General features: G+C 36.2%; 1 protein-coding gene across 2 annotated transcripts in view; it reads left to right on the top strand.

Annotated features, from left to right (window-relative positions):
* Nucleotides 1-14,985, top strand: part of LOC149793997 (dynein light chain Tctex-type 5-like) — a 101,166-nt gene extending 86,181 nt beyond the window's left edge. The window contains exons 2-3 of one of the 2 annotated variants that reach the window (XM_089967923.1): nucleotides 7,399-7,474; nucleotides 14,127-14,985. In XM_089967923.1, coding sequence (XP_089824049.1) covers nucleotides 14,257-14,802 — 546 coding nt within the window. In that variant the 5' untranslated portion in view covers nucleotides 7,399-7,474; nucleotides 14,127-14,256 and the 3' untranslated portion in view covers nucleotides 14,803-14,985. Of the gene's footprint in view, nucleotides 1-7,398; nucleotides 7,475-11,836; nucleotides 11,898-14,126 lie in introns of those variants that run through there. The other variant, XM_089967924.1, reaches the window with a different exon arrangement.
* Nucleotides 14,986-20,225: the final 5,240 nt, after the last annotated feature.

Below are 20,225 nucleotides of genomic sequence, written 5' to 3'. Positions count from 1 at the left end.
GTCTATGATCCATTGAGCGAAATCGGCTAGCGTGTTCCGTCCTCGAAAGATTTTTTCACGCCCTCCAGGAATCTTACTGCAGTGAGGGCAATGACTGAAGATAGGTTCTTGAATGCACTTCTGACACGCTCGATGAGCCACGCAGAAATTAGGAATGTGAATGCCAGTCTCTTGCATGCATTCAAAATCGAAAAAGATGAAATTGCCTTTCTTTTTGTGACAATCCTCTTTCTCTTGTTGGGGTTCGTATTTTTGCATGTAACATTGATGTTCCAAGTCCACGATTTGGTGACAAATGTGACATTTTTTCTTTCCTGAATATACGTGTGTCTTGGCAGTGTTGGTACGTATGCTTTGTCCACACGTGGGGCACAATCTCAGCAGTTGACAAGCACATTTCTTCTGTGAACCTTGCGTCTTCAAATGTTGTTGGTAACAGGTAGGACTGACAAAAGTGCGCAGACAAGCAGGACAATGCACTCGTTCATGTCCTTGGTCTAGACAGGGTTGAGAAGCCAAACATCCTGAGCATTTCGATTCACAGTGCTTGTGTTTCTCTCGATTGTTATAGCCATAGTCACATTTCTCACAGTAATAACTGTATCCCAGGAATGGAGTGATGCTCGTAATGGTATCGAAATGTTCATCGTGATGATAGACATGAATGTATTTTCCATCTTTAAAGTCTTTCCCTCGAAATAACAGAGGCCTTCTTGAGGGAACACTTTCAAGGTGTAGGGTGGAGCTAGGACATCTTGCAATTTTTGCATTTCAGGAATGCCACAGAGTGTGTCTTTGGACAGGCCGGCTTGTTGTAACAGGAGTTCTGCTTCACTTCGTTGTTTGACTCGGTCCGATTTTCGAATGTTCTCCCAGGCTCTTTTCCATTCTGCCGTGTCGTTCTTGTCGGCATATGTTCGTCCCACCACGATAGCCCTGGCTAAACACATATGGTCTTGAGAATTGTGAATTTGGACGAGGCTCTTTTTGGTGCTGCGAGGGTCGTTCACCAATAACACCTTTTTGCGTGGTCCGGTCCCTTGAGGAGGAGAGACGTGGGTCATGTCCAGTGTGGCTTTTCCATCGGTGATGTCAAACTGGTCATTGGATTGTTGCACGTGTTGAATCTTGTCCATGACTTTGGAAGCGGTCAATTCTGCAGGGCTGCTAAACTCGATCCAAACAGGGGATTTCAAGCCGTCGTGTTGTATGGAAAGTCTCAAGCGATCGTATTCTTTGGGTTGACATTGTCGTTTGAGTGTGGTGAGCAAAGAATCCCACATCTCGTTGATGAACCCTTCTGCTTTCTCTAACGGTACTTCTGACTTGAAATCTTTAAACTTCACCGTGTATTTGTAAGCCGTGTTCTAAATTTTCTGTCTCTCTAATGGAATAGTACTTTTCAGGGTTGACTGGTGAACTTGGGCTAGGTGCAGACTCTCTGGATTTTGATTCTGGTTCACTCGTGTCCTCTTTAAAATTACTGGCATGAATTTGTGCCAAGACTTCAGCAATGGTACGAGGCGATAGATCACGTTTCTGTCTCTTATTTTCTTCTTCTTTCTTCTTGACTGGATTGGATCGTTTCATCTTGACTGCAAAAAGTCAAATGACTAAAGTTTAAACACCATGGGTTACTTTATAGCCATGACAGACCAGCGTATGTAAAGGTGTGTGTCTTGTCCTTCCACTATTCATTTCACTCTCAAACAGAGCAGAACATGGACGAGACTAGACAGATCGAACTTTTCATCAGAGCTTTGCGAGGGGTCATCCGAAAATTTTCTTCATACCAGCCGACGAACTACTCACCCTCCTTTCGAGATAAAAGTTAAGATACTTGCTATATCTGTCAGAAGAAAGGGCATTCGTCTTCAGTGTCCAGACCGTCAAAAAAGTAAAACAGGGGCTAAAAGAGACAAAAGTCAAGATACCTGTTATCATTGTCAAGAAAAAGGACATTGGTCTCCAGATTGCCATAAGAAACAACAGGAACAAGAAGAAGAAGAGGGGAGTGATGGAGAGGAAGAAGAGGAAGAAAGCAGACAGGTGAAGAAACAGAAACAGGAGAAAAAAAGAAGGGAAGAAAGTGAGAATGAAGAGGAGGATAAAGCTGTGAAAGTGAAGACATTTAAAAGAAAGAGAGAGAGAGAGAGAGAGTGAAAACAGAAAAAGAAGAAGGAGCCTATGAGCTTTTTAAAATGTTATGTGGTGTTGTGATTTGGATTGTAAAATTTGTACCAGAATAAACAGTCTTTATAAAGCAAGTGTCTTTTGGTTTTGATTTTTATAATAAGAATCTACACTCACACATTCACACGTACACTAGGGTAAAAAAAATGGCTTTTTGAGTTTTAATTGATGTTGGCCATTGAAATACTATCTCTTTTCGAGAAACATGGGTGGCCCTGAAAAGGGCCTTTGGGTCTTGGTGGGTTTTAAACAGCAAAACTTAGGAAGCAATCAACCTTAACTGCCTTAAGCCTTTGCCACGACCAAGGCCTACTTCTGGACTGCGTACTGTCGATGATGATGATGATTTGGTAGAAATCACTAAGGGTGGTATGGTAGGTGTTGTCACAGGGTTGGTATGTTTAGCTCGGGGAGGTCTTTTTCTCTTCGGTCGTAATAAAGAAGTCTGATACATTTGTTTCAGACTTCTTAACTCCGCTAAAATGTCTAACAGCACCGTCACGGTTTGACTTTCACCCTCTTGTTTCTTGGCTGCTTCTTTTTGTTGTTGTTTTCTTCTTACCTCTTCTTCTTGCTGTTGCTGTAGAGGAAAAACTTGTTCCGCTTCCTTTTGCTATTGTATAAATTTATCCAGTTCTTCTTTCTGTCTCTGTTTAAAATTCTCCACCTGTGTTAGAAAAGGAGAAGGTGGCAAAGGTACTGGTTCCGGAAGAAATTCTTGCGAAAGAAAATCCACAAAATCCCAATTTACCTCTTCTGGAAGTAAGTCCGGGTTCCCTTAGGTAGTCTCCACGGTCGGTGCACCCCAATTCATGGTCTTCTGAGTTTCTGCCATGTTTATGCTCACTGTGTCGCTTGGATTGACTGCGCACAAACTCTAGTGCCGCTATATAGGGAATGTGACGTCACGGACTGCTCTCTTCCGATTGGACAAAGGGTGACTGAATTTTGTAACGCGTGTTTGGATTGGTCAATGAACTCAATCCGTTTCAATCCTCCCTCTCCCTATAAATAACCACCGTTCACTTCATTCCTTCACCTGTTCTCATCACTAAGATGTGGACCAACGTAGAATCGTCTACTCTCGTCTCTTCCATGATGTTTAAAACTGACTTACCCATGTACGTCCGATCGTCGTGGGTCATTGTCAAGAGGACGGATACCTGTGTGTGGCAAAGAAGAATATACGCCGAAAGACAATTTTGCTTAAAGAGGGTCTTGGTTTACGGCCCAGAAGTAAGACAGAGTTTAAGGACAATAAGAAGACCAATGCGGTGCCCTCTGTGTTAACAGTATGGTATGTTAACATAAAACCAAAGGCCCTTTTCAGGGCCACTCCCATGCCTCGAAAAGAGATTCCCTTTCATGCCTACCTTTTTTTTTATAAAAATGTCTGTTGTCTATTGTTTGTGTTTTATCCCTCTCCCCTGTTCCATTTCTATTGTCCCTAGACAGGCCCAAAATATATTCCCATGTTCCATTTCCCTAGTCCCTAGACAGGCCCAAAATATATTCCCATGTTAAATTCCCATTGTCCCCAGAGTGCCTAGCCAGTTTTCCCCATGTTAAATTTACAGAGTCCCCAGAGTGCCGGGACCCTGTTTTTAATGGTAAGTCCCATTGTCCCTAAATCGCCCCCATTCACTACTCATCATTCATTATTATTCAGTTTATGTCAAAGGCGTTGAGTCATTAGGCAAGTTAGATTCGATTCGATTTTATACGTGGAAGCTGTTTTAACTATGTCGCTGTTGCAACAACAACAACAAAATTTAGTAAAGAATACACACTTTTAAACGCGTACCTATCAGACAAGTAGGTGCTGCTAAGTGGAAACCGATAAGCATAACATGGAACTAAATTTTTATCGGAGATCAATATTTCTTTTCAGGATTGGTCAAACAACATGCATTATATTCTTACTGGGTTTTCAATTTCTTATTGAGTCAATAAGAATGTATAACAACTGCTCTAACAAACAGATCATTATGTTTGATTGTAATGAATACATCGTTGAGACGAGGGTCCAATGTATGTACTTGTAAAGGTAGTTAATATGTAAATACAATAACATATGTTATGAATGTTTGAACGGAGAATAAAAATAGATTATGTTAGGATATGGAAATGATGAATTAGTCTGAAAGATAGATAGATTTCTTTGGTTTATATGCAATGGCAACTCATTCACATGTACATACGATTACAAAGAAAGCATATACTGTTTGTTTGATTACATGATCAATATTTTAAGTATGCGGAAGGCGTATATACAGGTTTAATATAAGGAGTCAATGTTTCCATTTTGTTATATATCATCGCAGATTCTGGACCTTGGCATATATTTAAAAACGCTTTCAGCACACACGTAAAATAACATAAATTGATTTTGAAGTCTGTGTAAGTAGTCATGTGTGTATTATGTTTATTTAGATAGTCGTTATTATTATTATTATTATTATTATTATTCTATTGTTTGTGTCTCTATTGTTGTAACTGCCACAGTTGACTGCTATTTCTATAATTACTACCATTATAACTACTACTCTTGTCTGTAACTCTTGTTACCACCACCAACACCACCACCATCATCATATCTATTACTAATATCGATATCACTATTACTGCCACTGTCATACAAGATTATCAAACCTATATCTGCTCTCTACCGTCACCACTTAAGCACCGCACCTCCGCAGTGAATCTGGCTGCATAGTTGTGTAAATTATCCTTATGCCAACCAGCTAGGCGGAAACATATCCCTGGTAAGAGTCTAACAAAATAGAACTTGACAAATATTCGTTTAACTTTGCCGTGATGATTTGCAAAGGTCATCTTATGTATATATTGTCTGACATTTAAAGTAAATAATATAATTCTTAAAAACTGTTAACGTGTTTTTGTAAAATGCAAAACTCATGTTTTTCTTTTAGCTAGAATACACGTGTTTTGAAAATGCAGAACATAATGCCAAGGGTATATTCTTGTTTTTCAAAACACTGTTGTCAGAGTAGATAAAAGTCAAGTGTCAAAAGTACCCTTAAACTGTATTAACACTTCTTACCGTTATGTCTGACTTTCTTAGGATCTTTGGGGCCCCGAGTGGTCGAGTGGTCTAAAGCGCTCACCGTTACGGATCACTGCCATCTCACCTCTGTCTGCGTGAGTTCGAGTCTCAGGCTCGGCTAACGTGGGTACGTGAGAAAGCCTGCCAGTAGCTTCTCGTGGGTCGGTGGTTTTTCCCGGGGTTTTCCAGGGTTCTTCCTCCACCAATTATACTGGCCGCCATGTATAGCCTATCTTGTGCTGAAAAATGGCGTTAAAGCATACAACAACAACAACAAATCTTAGGATCTTTTGATCACGTGTTATTATCATTATCATTCTGTAAAGCGAAATCTTTATTTCCATTGACCAAAAATACTTCAATGAATGTTCACAAGACATGATGTCGGCACATTTGTTTGAAACATAGTTTCGTTGAATTGTCAAGAATCCATATCATATGAAGAATCTTGTTATCCCCATGCTTTAGTGGGGAGTATTGTTGATGCCCTTCGTTTTTCCGTCTCTCTGACTTCAGTACCCACAGCCCTTCATAAACCACTAGGTAGCATTTCGTCAAACTAGGTACATAGTTTGCCCATGTGATAACGAGCTGAGAGAGCGGTATGATTTTGGATCTCTTTCCCCGGGGTCGCCGAGACATGGTTAATATCAACCATGAAAACATAGCACATGCAGTGACATTTCTGATTTTTGTTTACATATATGTCTTTGCAAACTTTAAACATGCAGTCATATTACAAGAAAGCCTAAAATATATATAGCGGGTTTTTGGGTTGTTGTCGCTTGATCAAGGTGGATGTAACTCTGATGCTAGGGAAATATGTCATAAAAAAGCACGGGGATTGCCTTTAGGAAACGTGACGGTAGCTGTAATCGCTTCAGGTTTTATCACCCATGCCATCACACTTTCTTTTCTTCAAAATCGATGAAATGATATTTTTGTGAAAGGTCGCATACCCATTTCTGAATAAAAAAAATATACACAAAGCAAACAAACAACATATCTCAAACAAATAAAATGAGCCATTATCATTGATATGCATTTTATTGGTAAGAATTCACATAAATTGCCATCCAAACCACATTAATCCTAGATGATTATTCATATTGTTGTGAAATTATTATTTCAATACCTGACATGAAAAATAGACCATTACATTTTGTAATTTAATAACCATGCTATGTTTACTTTATAACTGATTTGTTAGACCAAACATGTACGGTATCCCCTCAACTTGTGACTGAATATAGTGTATTAGTGTTGGGTTGTATTTGTTCATTCATAAATCATTGCCGAGATCCCTTTTGGAAACATGTGACACACGTATGTTTTTTGTCTGTCACAGCGCATAGAAAGTTGCGATGTATAGGTATGGACAAATAGAGAATAATGTTTTAAATAATTTTTTATAATCTTTTCAATTTTCCTCTTACGCATTTGGGTGAATCCGATATTTAAATATTAAACCATCTTAATGTAAACCTCTTTCTCTCATCCTTGGCTTAGAAGGTAATTTTCTCAATCTTGTGCATTTATATGTATGTATGTATGTATGTATGTATGTATGTATGTATCTGTGTGTGTCTGTATGTATGTATGTAGGTATGTGTGTGTGTGTCTGTCTGTCTGTATGTATGTATTTATATATGTATGTATGTACGTAGATAGGTAGGTACATACGTATGCCTTTGCATTTACGACAAGTCTTGTATCCAATCTAGTGTCAGAAAATATTTCAATATTTGGATTTTCCACAACGTTTATTTTTGTTGCTGCTGTAAGAACTGTATATTTGAAGGTCAGTTCTTTTCAGCAACGGAAAAGGAAGTTTGTATCAAGCCACTAGTAACAATGGGTGTATTAGTTTTGTGTCTGACGAGGTCAGATGTGTAATGGTTTGGGGTCAAGTGAAGATTTGAACGGGTAATAAATTTATCCCAGTTTAGTTAGATCTTTAATCGGGCAGATAATCTTTCAATATTACGTGAAGATCATGCTATAAAGTAGGACTATTTTTAGGTATGGTACGGTTATGTGTACGGTTTTAATCGTCAGGCATGATAATGCTCTTTTGCATGGAATATTAATTTAATAATGATTAGTCCTTACCATAAAACGTGATTTCTGTCATACAGGTACGAGAGTATAGTTGACTGATGGATGTTAAACGTGGGCTGGACGGATGACATTTATTTTCATGGTTGTCAAAAGGTAAGTGTAAACGTGATTTGCTTGTCAGTTTGTCAGGTGTTATTTCATAAAAGGGCGGGGGTAGTTATGCATGGGAATCTTTAAACAGCACCTTCATTTATCAGCTCTATTTAGTGTAATCTTCAATAATTATACCGAATACATGCAAGCGTATGATATGTAAGTTGACATGACAGTATGAAGGACTAGAGTGCGTGTTTAGGATCTCGTAAAATCTGAATTATCTGATCTTTTGAACAGTTACTTGCTAATACTGTATCTCGTAAAATCTGAATTATCTGATCTTTTGAACAGTTACTTGCTAATACTGTATATCGTATGTATGTATGTATGTATGTATGTATGTATGTATGTATGAACACTTTTGCACCATATTCAAAACACGAGACGGGGCGTTATTTAGTCTGGTAACTCGACTTCGGCACAAACGATAAATTGAGAGATATATTGATTTAAATCTAAGTGATGTGACGCTGTCACTTTTTGCAATAGGGTGCACATACATGCATAATACACAGCATTTAAGTCATAAACTTTGCAATCCTTCTTTGAGTCGTCTTCTTTTATACTTAAAACAGTGCTGGAATGCCTCTGTAGTAACCTGTGTAAACGTACACGTATAGTTAGTTAATGGTCCGTATGATACCTGTTAAAGATAACAGATCGTTACATGGATCGGAGTTTAACATGATAATACACAGCGGCAGAAAATGTATGTTGGGTTAGATGTTATTAATTAGATAAGCCCGAGGTGTAAGACATTGCCAAATAATTAAGAACTCATAACAGAAATGAATCCACCCGTTTTTTCTCGATGAAATGACATTTTCCAATAACTGGGAAGGTATCCCAAAACGATGTTTTCAGCTCTGTATAATTTTATCCACACCTCTTTAATATATAGTAATTCTTGTATTAGGCTGTCCGTCCATCAGTCAGGCCCTTTTCAGGCTGTCCGTCAATCAGTCCGGCCCTCTTGAGCGCAGTCAGTCCCGTATTATGTGATGGATTGCCATGAAATTTGAGTAGAGTATGGTCATCGCCTATACACGTGGATATGGAGAAATCATTTTTCTTCAAGAGTTTGTGTTTGAGTTATTGGCCTTTGTGTTTTACAGCAGTGTATGACACAAACTCGTTAGCGTAATTAATTCTGTAGATTTTGATGGTCTATTATACGACCTGTTAAATGTTATGATCATTACTTGAAGTTGTGCATGTCGACAAATCGCTTTGCTCCTGCAAGTTTTGTTAGAGTTATTGCTCGTCTTCAAACGATCTATGACACAATCTTGTTAGCCCAACATGTCAGTCAATTTTTGATTGATTGCTATGAAACTTGGCGAATATTATATTCATCCCCTGAAGATATGGACAACTCATTTTGCTCCTGCGGTGTGGTTTCTTTTGAGAGTTTGTTGCATGTTTTGTCTTTTGCATAATGCAGAGTAGGTCTGACATAATCTCGTTAGAGTAACCAGACATGCAGTTTTTGATAAATCGCCACGAAGCTAGATAAACGCATAACGGCTACTATCATTGCTTGCATAATTAGAGTTGCTGCCCTTTGTATATTGTAATTCATTCGGGTGTATGGCATAATATTTAAGAGCAACTAGTTCTGCATTTTTGAGGGATTACCATTAAACTTGGAAACTGGTATGTTTATCGTCAGAAGATGACTGCTCTCGTAATTTGTGGCTTAATGCAGTTTATGGTACAATCTTGTTAACGCAAATAGTCCCGCAGTTTGTCTTGTATTTTTGGGGGGAGGGATGTGCTGGGGGTGGCTTTGAAATTCGGTACATACTGTAGTCATCATCTAAAGATGCATATATTGAGAAATCTTTGTGTTCTGCTACATTGTATAAGAGTAAGTGCCCTTTATATACACTGCTGGAGGCTAGATATGATAGCGTTTTGTGAATCAACTTCTCGAGCTTGATTTAGCAGAATTATGTGAAACTTAGTCCACGTGATGCTCATCGTCTGATATTATGCGTGCTGATAAATCTTTGTACTCAAACCTGTTTTCAGCAGAGTTACGTTTTGTTTTTCTGAAATGAAGGTTCAACTCAATCATGGATTAGGTGGGGGAGAGGTATGTGTATAATGAATCTTCCATGCGCTCCACAGTTTTGTAATTTCTCTTATACGGACGTCTTAAGCAGTGCTCCAGTATTGTTTCTGAGTTTAGTCTTTTGGATGGGTTCGTTAAGTATGGGCATTTACAGACCGAATTAATAGAATACAGGACTCGCGTCCCTTGCTAATTAATTACTGACGTCTGATTTTTTTTTCAAACAATACTTGCAAACAAGCAAGTACGATAAATGCAGTAATTTAGTTTCCTGATTTAAAAGAAATTCTGTCATAAATTTCGCTTCTGAACTGAGGAGACTCTGAGGCAGATTGACTGATACAGACAGAGTGGGTGTCTTTTGGCACATTCTGCAATTTATGCCTGTATAGAGACAACCGTCAATCAAAATATTGATTTTGTATCTTATGTCGGTCATTTGCCTAACGGATATTTTTATTATAGCGAGGAGAGCTTTAGTTAGCTTTTTAGATAATGTATACATACAAAAGACGTAAAAATTACACACTTCTCAGTCTGGAAACAGTAACATCATAAGTGCCTTATTAGGTTATGTTCAACAATTTTTAGAAGCTTTCACTTTCTCACAAGTGTATCGTCTGCTCGAGGTTTAATTTTAAGATGACACATGTAAACAGTTGTACATGTTCATCTTATATGATCCAAAATAAGTTCTCTATATGTTTAGCTTGTGATTGTGTCGTATGTTTCAGTCAGACATATTCTTCATTCTGTCAGCTTGTGAACGAGCAGAAGTATTTCAAATATATTTCCAAACTTCGGAAATAGTGCCCTGTTCCTGTTTACAATAATAATAATATGATCCTAATAGTCAAATGTCAGGAGTTATCTTTTCGTTTGAAATTTAACCTTGTGCAAAATACAAAACTATTCAGTGGATCTATAGTCTCCGCCATTATCTCCTGATGTTGTAAGCCACTCACTTAGTGCTCCTATTCCTTCAGAATCTATCGCGCTGCCTTAATGCTGTTTTGACAACGAGGTCATCTAAACCTTAGTACGTCGGCTCGATGCATTTCTGCACAAGCATGTTGACTGGATCACACCTTATTACTATAATGACAAATTGCAGTTCAATAATACCCAAAGGCCAAAGAACCAAAATGTGTATTGCTGCATACATGCGCAGCATTGTAGCGTTGCCAGTCCTGTGTTCCATCACTAGGAGTAAAGAATTCCTTACTTTGTTATCTTACGTAGTTCGCAAAATATTCCCACTCTGCATTAAAGTCAATGTAGAGAAAAGAACGTAGCAGATACACCCTAAGTGACTCTCATGCAGTTGTAGTTATCATAACATAGGTTTTATTCAGGCATCATTTTATCATCAACTTTATATCGTTGTGGCAGTAATGGTCTCGTAATCACGGGAATTGACCGATTGTGAGACGTATGGTTTTGGGCGTGCTCCGATAAAGGGTGGGTGGGTGTGGACGGGACGACAAATAAAGACGGGTTAGTGTTCGTGACGTTCGCCAGCTTATTTTCTTGGTCAAGGGCGTATTCACCGTCAAAAGTCTTATACTTTTATACTATTATTTTCATTTCAACGACAATATAAATAATTTCTTCCAACTGAAAAGCATTATTTTAGACAGGAAAGTTACGTGCACAAGACACACAACGTTGCATTTCCATGACGTCACATGAGGGCAGAAAGAACACTCACACACACACACAGTCAGACACACACACAGACAGAAACACAGACAGACAGACAGACACACACACACATACACGATCAAATTTCCCTCTCTGCAAGATTTTACCTATCTCATTCTAAATATTGCTACCGTACAAACTTTGGTTTAGCATTGTAGAAGTGACAATTATTTGGACGAACATTGATGTGTACTTGGTTTCTTTATGGTTTGTCCACTTCTAATGGACTGATGACAAAAAAGCCATTCTCAAGATGTGAGTTTGATCATTTATAGATTTCACTCTGAGATGGAATGAAGACTATTTAAAATGGTCAATTACTAGGAGATTGACATAAAACAATTAAAGATATCGTTTTCTGCCTTTTTTTTGGCTAAGGTATTTCTGCTTGCCTACATTGCGTGTCAAAGACGGTAATCTTATATCTAAATTATTTACTTGTTTACGCGTATTGTAAATCTGCATAAATAATCATTACAAGATAACAATCAGTGGCTGATAATGAACTGTAATCTGATCCCTATGCAGCACACGGGCAAGTGCCCGATTGCTGTAAATGACCTATATTAGACGGATATAATTTTAAGCAGAACAATGGCGCACTAAGTCAATCGGCACATCGCAACAAATACACAAAAGGTACATGATATATATATATATATATATATATATATATATATATATATATATATATATATATATATATATAATTGATATTTGTTTTCATTCTTTAAACGACTAATACATAACGAATATTTTCTCTATGAGTATGGGTTTAAGATTACGATCATTATAAATAGAAGTAACCATATGTATCTTGGTCCGAGTCAAGCACATTGTGTTTATCAAATTGTATATTTTATTTTCATTAATAGATTCAATTTGTCTTGTAAAAATGTGTAATTTTCCAGAATTAAATTTTCCATTAGATAATGGTTTTTCTTTTTAGAAAATGCTATATGTGATCTATATCAGATAGAAGAGTATACTGTACATCTCGTTTAATGGAAAATTTATTTATTCTTGCTGTAAGATCTCGAAACAAAATTTTTATGTTCAGTGATTGATTTGGGCTGAAATTATTTAATTCAAATTATGCTTTGCTGGAAAATACAAAGTGCTTTATATAATATTCTTGAAAAGAGACATTAACTGGGAATTATAGTAATTAATACAAGTTAACTTGAGAGTATCTTATTGTGATTCGATAAAAGACTGCTGGCACATCTCCATTTTACAGGTCGCTACAGGCACATCAACACCGTCCGCGTTAGAAATTATTTGGAATATTTTAGAAAATTATTCATTATGACTTGTATTAGATATTTTATGATTATTTGATTCGCAATACTGTAAGTACTCACCTTTATATTCTAAGGAAACAAAGTATCTGTTGGATTTGACAAAACTTGTCAGTTTTCGCTTTTCTTCTATTACATTGTTTAAGACCACAGAGTATCTAATGTGTATATGTATGCGCGCGCATGTCTGTTTTAGATGGGCAGTTGCTGACTGCAGAAGGCTTCAAAATATTTTATTTAGCGGTTATGAATCTATGGTTCTTTGAAGTCTTATAAATAAGTCTTCAATAAACAGGATCCATTTTGTGCTTTTTAAATTATTTTGTTTTTAAGACACGAGTGTTTTAAAAGCGAGGAAGAAAAGCTATATGGAATGTGCACATATTTTGACCTTATGGTGCATACCTGTGTATGAATATTGTCATCTTTTTGAACAGTCAGCATTTTTTGCTTTATCCAGGGCCGTTGCTGACCTTTCTTGCTCCTTCCGACTCCACCCTCCACCCTGCACTTCAAGTACAACTACTCTTACGTTTTACTACCCATACCCCAATGAACCTTTGTCCTGCCATGCATGATACAACCACACCCACCCCCAAAACCCAAGATACAGTAATCACAAAATCCATCTTTCTATCCGATGTCTTCATAAATACTCTTATTTTTTTTTTACCATCTTTATTATCAGCTACGTTATCTACCGTTGATTCTATTTAAGAATAATGTCTTATATCATCTATCAATTTTCCTTAGGCTGGAACGTAAAGTTTACTAGATAACATAAAGAATCACAAATTATGAAATAGTCTTGAGGTCAAAGGTCAAGATAACAATGGAGCGTAAATAAACAAAGTATGTATACTTAATTTATATTGCGTGCTTGACCTTTATCCATGTTTAAGGGTCAAAAATGTGCCTACCCGACTCCTGTCACGTTTCGAATACCTAATTTATGTAATGTTTATAAATAGTTAACAAGATGTTTACTTGAATTTAAGTTCAAGATCTGACATTGTTTATGAGTTAGTAAATTTTTCCATTATAAATAATCAGTTTCCAGAACATGCTATTGCGACATAGGTCAGGTGACAGTTTGTATTAAAGAATTTTTTTTTGTACAAGGTCTTCATTCCTGTTTTATGCTCAGCTTTTTAATCATTTATATTTGTGTAGAAATATGATTTGAGACTATTTATTTCAATTATTCAGTGATAATGAAGTGCTCATTCTCTTTTTGGGCAAAAATCTGCTTTAGGTTTATTAATAACTCATTCAAAGCCCCCATGGATTATATCATTGTGATCCAGGAAGACACTCAAGACTAGTGGAATTATTTCGAATATATTATACTTTTGGATATCTGATAGGAAATTTGTAATATTTTGGATTTAATTGACAATACTTTAAGTTCCTTTAAAATTTTCACTTTGGATTTTAGGAAATAATATATTTGTTGATTTTCTAAACATGCTGGTTTCACTTCGTTTTTGTTACATATTTTAAGTCGTAACTATATATATACAGTTAACATGCACTTTTTGTTAAAATGTTAAAATTTTCATTTTAGACTGTGCAAGGAAGAGAGTAAGTTAGAGCGGAAGTTTTAACATACATATCGATTACGTCATTAGCAAGTGGTGACGTCCGCTGTTTTTAGTTGGTGAAAGTTGACTATTGAAACGTTGAAGACATTTGACATGATAGGCCGGAAGTGTCTAAGCCACAAGAGTGGGAGCATGGAGCTCATCTCTCCTCGTTTGAAAAGATCAAAGGGAGAGGTTAGCACCACAACGATTAGTAAACAAGGCCAGGATTTCAAGGAGATGAACTCATTTCTGGAGATAATATCTCTCACCGACAAATCAGAAGCTGCGAAGAGAAATATTAGAATGGAGAACACATACAAAACGACATCAGATAAACTATTCAAGCCACATGAGGTGGAAAAGGTGGCAGAGAGAATACTCAAAGAAAGTCTAAGCGACTCGGAGTACGATGCATTGCAATGCCGATCATTAAGCCAAACATTATCTTCCAAAATTCTCGAAGAAATACAATCTTTGGGCTACAAAAGATATAAAATGGTATGTGTTGTTAGCATAGGTGGCATGAAGAACAAACCAGGAATGCAGTTCGGGAGTCGTTGTCTATGGAACAAAGACACGGACTACTTTATCAGTGTTAAATATAGTAATGCCTCACTTTTCGCTGTAGCCATGATATACGGATTATATTTTGACTGATGTTTGTTGTTACTTTCTCTTTTTCGGATAGAACACAGCTGACGGAGAAAAAAAAAAAGAAAACAGAAAATATGTGACGTCATAAAAACAATACATAAATTTACAAGTGAAATAGCGCATATCAAATATGAGTGTATAGTCGCTTGTGTCTTTTAATACGAAATAAATGAAACGACACTGAGATATAGTTCTTCAGGCTGGTTAACCAAATTGGCATTTCTACGCTCTTTACCGTACGAAACGGGACTATGTACACCATGTGCAGATGTCCGATTCCGTGGTTAATGTACACAAATATATAGCTTTAACTGGAGGAATACAAATTTTCAATTTGTTATATATTTATTCTAATAATTACAAATTTTCAAGGTCATGGAGATATACTCCCATCCCATTGTAGTTGCAAACTTGTAATCGGTGTAAAACACATACGAGTTATATGCAAAACAATAGAATTGGAACTGTAACTACAAAACGGAGTTCGACGATTTGATACGGAATATTGCAGATTTAGAAAATAATGTCTCAGTTTACGGTCATACTGTATAAAAATGTGGACCAGGTGTTAATAGTCTAACAGTTTCGAGGTTTTATGACCTAAAAGGCACTGACATACTTTTGAAACCCCCATCATTTTTATAATAGAAAATTCAGAGTCATTAGAAAGGATATTTCTGTCTGGTTTAATGCTGAAGATAGAGAAAGAGAAAAAATTACAAAGCAGCTTTAGCTAATTATAAGGTATTGTTATTTAGCTAATTATAACTTATTGTAAATTTAGCTAATTATAACTTATTATAATTTAACTAATTATAATGTTTTATTATTTTGCTGAATATAACTTATTGCAATTTAGCTAATTATAACTTATTGTAATTTAGCTTCTTATAACTTATTGCAATTTAGCTAATAATAACTGTTATATATCAGATTTGAATGGGAAGGAAAGTTCATTGAAGAAAATAAATTTAAAAAAGATCATAAAAGTAAATTTCTTTATAATAGATCACATGTTCAAAAATTACACGATGTATTTAAAAAAAATGTATCAAAAGAAGTTTCGAATATTTTTAAATGAAGAAGACTCTGCAATGTTGAAATGTGTATGGATTTGTAGGAAATGTTTTAAAGCGCTAGCGTCAGCAATGGCTGAAGTATATACAGAAGTGTTTGAACAACGTTCTGATTGATAATCAAGGTACTTGGAAAAGTTTTTCAAATAAATCCATATTTGCTGATATGAACAGATGAATAATTTTGGATGAACTTTCTGCGTATGTATATCTCAGTACTGACGCTGCTTAAGGGGTATATATCGGAGTCCTTTTTTCGTTATTGACAACTTGTATGTTCAAGTTTGTTGATATGATAATACATGGTGACATTTATCACTCAGAATATGAGAACTCTTATGCCCATTATTATAACAGAGGATCCAAATGATGCTAATATATATTTAGAAATAAGTTGTTTTTTTTAAAAAATTAGTACTGGTAAAATATTTATTGACATTATAAATTAGAATCTTTCGTCTTGAGCTGCCGAAATGACTTCATTACTGATGAACAGTTTGGATGTCAGGAAAAATAACTGCACAATAGGTGCCATTTATGTATTTATTGTTCAATCCAAAAGTACATCGATCAAAAGAAAAGCTGTTGCGTGCTTCGAAGAAATTGATTATATCGAGAGAACAAGCCTTTAGTATCCGTAAAAAACGGTGTCTGTCAGAGGTACAGTGTTTCCAAAAATAAAACCTTTAGTATCCGTAAAAAACGGTGTCAGAGGCACAATGTTTCCAAAAATAAAGTAACTATAGCTTAGTGGCAATCATTCGTAAAATACTTGTCACTTGTACCCAAAATTCTGGAACTATTTGCTTTGGCAATTACACGGCAAAAATCTTTGCCCTTTTCTTTTCTCCACGTACAAATACGATTTCGAATTTCCAAATTTAGTTTGCTTGTGTAACTTTGGAAGCAGTGGCCTAGCATCTATTGATATTTGCTGAAAAGACCGTTATAGCTTCATAATCCTATGAAGTATTTCAAGCTTCGCAAGGCAACCAACATGGTCTTATTTTGGCAAGTTATGAAAAATACTTGATAATACCAATCAGCCCAAAGTCAGAAGTTTCAGTAAGAAAGGTTCACAGGTCAGTTTGCTTTTTTGAAACATTGTCGATAATTTTAATTATTTATTTTCAATAGCTGTGGATCCTTTGATACCTTTAATTATTTATTTTCAATAGCAGTGGATCCATTAATAACTTTATTCATTTTCAATAGCAGTGGATCCTTTAATAACTTTATTTTTAATAGCAGTGGATCAATTGATAATTTTAATTATTTATTTTCAATAGCAGTGGTTGTTGTTGTGGGGTTTAACGCCATTTTTCAGCACAAGAAGGCTATACATGGCGGCCAGTATTAATGGTGGAGGAAGAATCGGTGAAAACCCCAGAAAGAACTGCCAACCCACGAGAAGCTACTGGCAAGCTTTCTCACATACCCACATTGGCCGAACCCGAGACTCGAACCCACGCAGACAGAGGTGAGATGGCAGTGATCCGTAACGGTGAGCGCTTTAGACCACTCGGCCACTCGGTGCACCCAATAGCAGTGGATCCTTTAATAACTTTAATTATTTATTTTCAATAGCAGTGGATCCATTAAAAACTTTAATTATTTATTTTTAATAGCAGTGTATCCTTTCTTTGTGGTACTTATTATATTTCTGGTAAAGGTGTTGCACTAATAATGGCGTCAATATATTATACAAAAATAAAATTTACATTATCAGGCGAACATAATGTGTGATATATAAGATTCTTTTGTATTACGTATCTTGTCAGTGACCTGTTTGTGAAGTATTGGGAGTTTGGACAGCTGAAACTATAGAACGAGTACATAGGAATGGCTGTCATAGTCATTTATATTCGTTATGTAATCGTTCTATAGTTTCATTTTGTAAATTGTTCTTACAGATTAATCCATCTACGAATATTATGCTTGTATACTGATATTCTGGATATGATCCACTTTTGTCCATAAGTGTATGCATTTAATTCAGTATTGGTTCAAATCAAAATTGTATTCTTCGGAAAAGTCAGCAGTTATTGTTATTGCATTGTGAAGAAAGATGGCATACAAAATGAGTGTCTAGTTTCATACGCGTTTATAAACATCAGAATTTGGAGAAGTTTGTATAATCCAAACTTTTAATACTTCGTTTAAAGTAGGACTAATCGTGGTGACCCTTTAGGAATACTCCAACGCAAGTGTTTTGCAATCTGAACTCTTTGAATACCATAGTGAAATTGAAAACAAATTTCACAAACAAAATAATTATTAATTGATTAAAAAATAATATAACATATATATGATTCGAACAACTCAATGTAAATGGCTTTTCATTGGGAGTATAACTCGGTGTGAATAAATATTGCTGGATACACAAAGTTTCCGTTCGTAAGGGTGTTGGTCCAGTGCAACAGACAAAATACGGGTTTGGTGTAAAGAATAAGTATGCGCTGTGTGAAAAATGTGGTGTTGGTAGTCTCCGGTTAAAGATCTGGAATGCCGCTAGCAATCCCTCTCAAAAAGGCAACTTAATGTAAAAAATAATTAGAGTTTTCTCAGTTAAATGTAATACTTATTTGTATATTAGAGATTACACTAGCAGAACGTCAGAACATTTCTCGTGAAGCACTTTTTAAATACTTTGAACTGGCCCTCACGTGCTTTATCACAAATTAAATGTAATGCTAACCAATCTTCTCGCAGACACAGGGAGGATCACGGAAGACAAAACGTTACTCGATGAGGAACTATAGAGACAATCAAAGATTGAAATCGATTATTAACCTTCCCTTGAACTCTTTTCTGGTAGTTCTTCTGCAAAATTTAAAGATTGATTTATGCGAACGTTTCCGTCATGTCAGGAATAACGTTTCTAATGACCATTTCCGGATTTAACTCCGAATGGAATATTACATGTGACGGACGTAGGACGATTGCTAATTGGTAATTTTACCGCAGGAGCATCTTGTAATTGTGTGTTTGTGTGGACGATTAGTCACAGACCCAGCCGAGTTTAATTTTCTCATCTGAGATTGCACACAAAAGGGTTCATTTGTTTCTTGAACCCCCAAAGTAAATCTGCATTTACCATTGAGTCATTGCCTACATTTGTCTTCTTGTATAATGATATACAGGTCCAGTTGAAACTGTGGCATTAAAAGTTTAGAATTCCATGAAATTAGGCCTGCGGAAAGATGAATTTCAGCAGCCGCTTGCTGAAACTGGGACCGAATCAAATGCACCAACATCAGTAGAATCGAACTGAACAGTTAGCACCATTGCCATGGTCTTAGTCTGCATCCTGTTTCTATATTCCAAGCAAATTATGTAACCAAACTATTTTAAAGCATCCTTTTCATATGATGGAGTCCTAGTCATTTTGAATATTTATTTTTCTTCTTGACCTTTGGATTTGTAGCGTATATATATATATATATATATATATATATATATATATATATATATATATATATATATATATATATATATATATAATAATAATAATAATAATAATGAGGACTTTGTATAGTGCCTAATCTTTAGAAGCTCTAAGCGCTTTACAACATTAGACAACACCTATAAGATAAAAAACATATACTGATCTGATTGCAAAAACAAACACCATGACATTAGAAAACATTGATAAACATGCTGAGAATATTTAAGGTAGGAAACTTTATTAGGTCTTTAAGTTTGCACTTGCAGTTGAAATAAGTGAGTTTTGAGAGCATTCTTGAATGTGATCACTTTGTCTTTGTGTCTAAGTTCAGTGGGCAATTCATTCCACGTTGCTGGGCCCTGGTATGCAAAAGAACGCTGTCCATATGACTTTGTTTTCATACTTAGAATAATGAGTATACGATTGTCAGAAGAGGAGCGTAAGTATCTTGCTGCTGTGTACACCTGGGTGAGGTCGGATAGGTATGTTGGACTAGAGTCCGACAGTGAAACATAGCACAGAGAACAAATTTTGTGTTTGGTTCTGGATCGAATGGTTAGCCAGTGTAGGGTACAGAGCAGCGGGGAGGAGTGCTCTGGTTGTGGTACTCTAAGTATGATCCGAGCAGCTGTGTTTTGATCTTTTTGAAGTTTCTGGAGCAGATATTGAGATGAACCAGACAGAATTGAGTTACAATAGTCCATTCTTGAAAGTACTAATGAACATACAAGTGTTTTGGTGGCATCATCTGAAAGATATTTGCGAACTGAGCTGATGCGTCTCAGGTCAAGATATGCAGCCTTGCATATTTTCATGACATTTTGGTGCAATGTGAGAGTGCTGTCCAGAGTAACACCTAAGTTTCGTACTGATTGTGTGAATTTAATGTTGGTGTAGCTGAT

The sequence above is a fragment of the Sinohyriopsis cumingii genome, chromosome 8, assembly GCF_028554795.1.
Source record: "Sinohyriopsis cumingii isolate HCF-2022 chromosome 8, ASM2855479v2, whole genome shotgun sequence".
Classification (NCBI taxonomy): Eukaryota; Metazoa; Mollusca; class Bivalvia; order Unionida; family Unionidae; genus Sinohyriopsis; species Sinohyriopsis cumingii.
This window is presented reverse-complemented; position numbering and strand designations above follow the sequence as displayed.